Source organism: Populus trichocarpa, chromosome 5 (genome assembly GCF_000002775.5).
Source record: "Populus trichocarpa isolate Nisqually-1 chromosome 5, P.trichocarpa_v4.1, whole genome shotgun sequence".
NCBI lineage: Eukaryota > Viridiplantae > Streptophyta > Magnoliopsida > Malpighiales > Salicaceae > Populus > Populus trichocarpa.
This window is the reverse complement of record NC_037289.2, coordinates 19,097,818-19,100,462: the sequence shown is the minus strand read 5'-3', so window position 1 is coordinate 19,100,462 and position 2,645 is coordinate 19,097,818. Positions and strand designations below refer to the sequence as shown.

At 36.9% G+C, this 2,645-nt stretch overlaps 1 protein-coding gene across 1 annotated transcript; it reads right to left on the bottom strand.

The window, feature by feature from the left end:
• Positions 1–279: 279 nt before the first annotated feature.
• On the bottom strand, positions 280–2,306 carry LOC7460983 (gibberellin 20 oxidase 2). Its single transcript, XM_002306626.3, has 3 exons — positions 1,662–2,306; positions 1,241–1,562; positions 280–861 (listed from the first exon to the last, which is right to left on the bottom strand). The coding sequence occupies exons 1-3, from the start codon at positions 2,090–2,092 to the stop codon at positions 589–591; spliced, it is 1,026 nt and encodes a 341-aa protein (XP_002306662.2). The 5' UTR covers positions 2,093–2,306; the 3' UTR covers positions 280–588.
• Between the last annotated feature and the right edge of the window lie 339 nt (positions 2,307–2,645).

Below are 2,645 nucleotides of genomic sequence, written 5' to 3'. Positions count from 1 at the left end.
AACATTTATGCCCGTTCCGGATCTTTTTTTTTATAGGTTAAGTGTGCAGACTTAGCTTGTTAGGCCCCAAGACACTTTGCCTCTCTTTTTTAAAAATTTTTATTTATTTTTTAATATATACCTACTCTTTTATTTTTTAATTTATGTTAACTTCTTTGTTTAAATATTAAATTTTTTTTTGGATTGCTTCTATAATTTTATAATACTTCAAATCAATGCTGTCAGTTCCATATCGATTGGAGTATTGTTTTTCTTATTGGAACGATACATTTTGGCTAGTTAACAACTAAAAAAATGCTTTACTTATGAACAAACGATATGACCAAAAAGAATCGATCTAAGTGCTTTCCTAAACACAAGAGAATGAAAGAAGGAAAGACAGATAACGTTACAGAAGAAAAGGGTGCAAAACATAACAAAATAAGAAGAGCAGCGATACAGAGCACAACCACACAGAAAAGAAAAGCACATATATATCTTCATGATTTTGACAATCAAGGCCTATGGAAACCTTAATTGACATCTAGGCACGAACATCGGACATGTATATATGTACTTGACGTGAGTAAAGATCCCATGATAAGAGCATTAGAGGCTTGCTGATTTTGGAGAAATGATCCATTTGGTGAAGTTCTGAAGGGTAGCATCATCAGCTCTGTAGTACTTCTGTGTGAAATGGAGCAAATCCGACCATGTAAAGTCTGGGTACATCCTTCTCCCTTGATTGCACACAAGATCCAGTGGTGGTCTCACCACCTTGTCTTCTTTTGGGCAAAGAAAGAATGCCAACGATCTCCTCTCCTCGTACTTGTTGACCACAGCCCTGTGCAGGCAGCTCTTGTAGGTCCCATTCGATAAGGCCTGCGAATCAAACAAAATCAGCAAAAGCAGGAGGAACCTACAGGAATTACACGCACGACTGTTGTTCCTTTTTCACAGTTAATTGCTATAATTTATTAAAATAAATCAAGTAATTCCTATGATATAAAGGATCCAAGCATGATATTACTTTTTCTATGCATATAATCCACACATGACGTTTACCATACACACGTGGTATATGTTTTTTAATACCTACCATAAAGGTATCGCCAATGTTAATATAGAAGCATGCCACGAGTGTGTGTCGTTTAACATGAGCATTGCCAATTAGACAAGAAAATTATTGGAAAAGAAAAGGTTAGACAAGAAACGAAAAGAACACATGCATATTAATTATAGCAGTTTTTTAAATACCTACCATAAAGGTATCGCCAATGTTAATAACAAGGGCACTTTGACGGGGACGAACCGTCTGCCATACGTTGTCTGAAAAAACTTCTAGACCTCCGACTTGATCTTGGTGAAGTATGGTTAGCGATGTGGGATCACGATGAGGTCCAGTGCCTAGAATAAGACCTGGCTCTTGACAAGGAGGGTAGAAGTTACATCTCATTATAGAGCAACCATCTTCAAAAAAACTTTTGTAATACCCTCGATCAACTCCCAAGCTGATTGCCAATAGTTCCATTATGGAGAGGGACAAACCCTTCATAGCCTCACAATATTTTAGATAGACCAAGCTACAAAAGGGAAAGAATCATATATATAATTATTTTAGTGCTAGCTAATGCATGTGTGAGAAGCAGTTTAAAATTATATATATTCTGTATCGATCTTACCCTGTTTGTTCAAAATCCTTCCCTAAGGTAGACTTGAAAAAGTCTATCCCGATAGGATTCGGACAGTTTTCATTGTAGCCAAAAGATAACGTCTCTTTCCATGGCAATTTAGACAAATACCGATCAGCATGTCCACTAGAATACCCCCAAATGCTACCTGGCATCCTCCGAACCCTTAGTTTATCGCAAGTTGGAAGCTTAAAGAAATTATGCATGTGATCATGGGCGAGACTAATGAGATTGAGATCAACTCCATGATTGATCACTTGGAAAAAACCATGTTGCAAGCAAGCAGCCTTAATGATATCAGAAGCCTGCTTTATTGCCTCCTCGTCACCTCTAAAGAAACCCTCAAGGTCCACGACTGGCTCCGTGAGCTCTTGATGAGCACCAACTAAGTCTTGTTTTGGCCAAACAAATCTTCTTGGCATTCTGATCGAGTTTGTCTTTTCAAAAGGAAATAAATAAAAACCTCCCTCGATCTCTAACCTTGGAATTAGAAGTGGGCTGGCAAAAGAAGTGCAAAGGCACTCGAATAATTCTTAAAACAGGTAACAAGCAAGAATTAATAGGCAAGGACATGGAATTTATAGAAAAAATTATTTCATGGACCAGATTCATGTAAACCAATATTCTATACCGCAATATCACAGTGGCTGTTATAGTATATCCTTGAAGTATGATTGGGTTTGGTTACTTATACCGTATCCGTTTGCTGGTAGGAAAAGAGAGAAAATAAATGATTGAATTGGGCATCTAGTGCTACACGCCTTTTCAAGCCACTCGATTGGCCATTGTGTGTAAAGGTAGCTAGGGTTGGATGCTATTGCTAAAAATTTTTACCTTTCTCAAAGAAAAAGGTCTTTAAACCTTTGTCTGTGAAGATATAGATAACTTATCTTACGAATTTCTTATAGGCATAATCAAAATCAAAGTAAATAAAAACAATAAAGAAGGAGAAAATAAAGATAGCGCATAAAACAA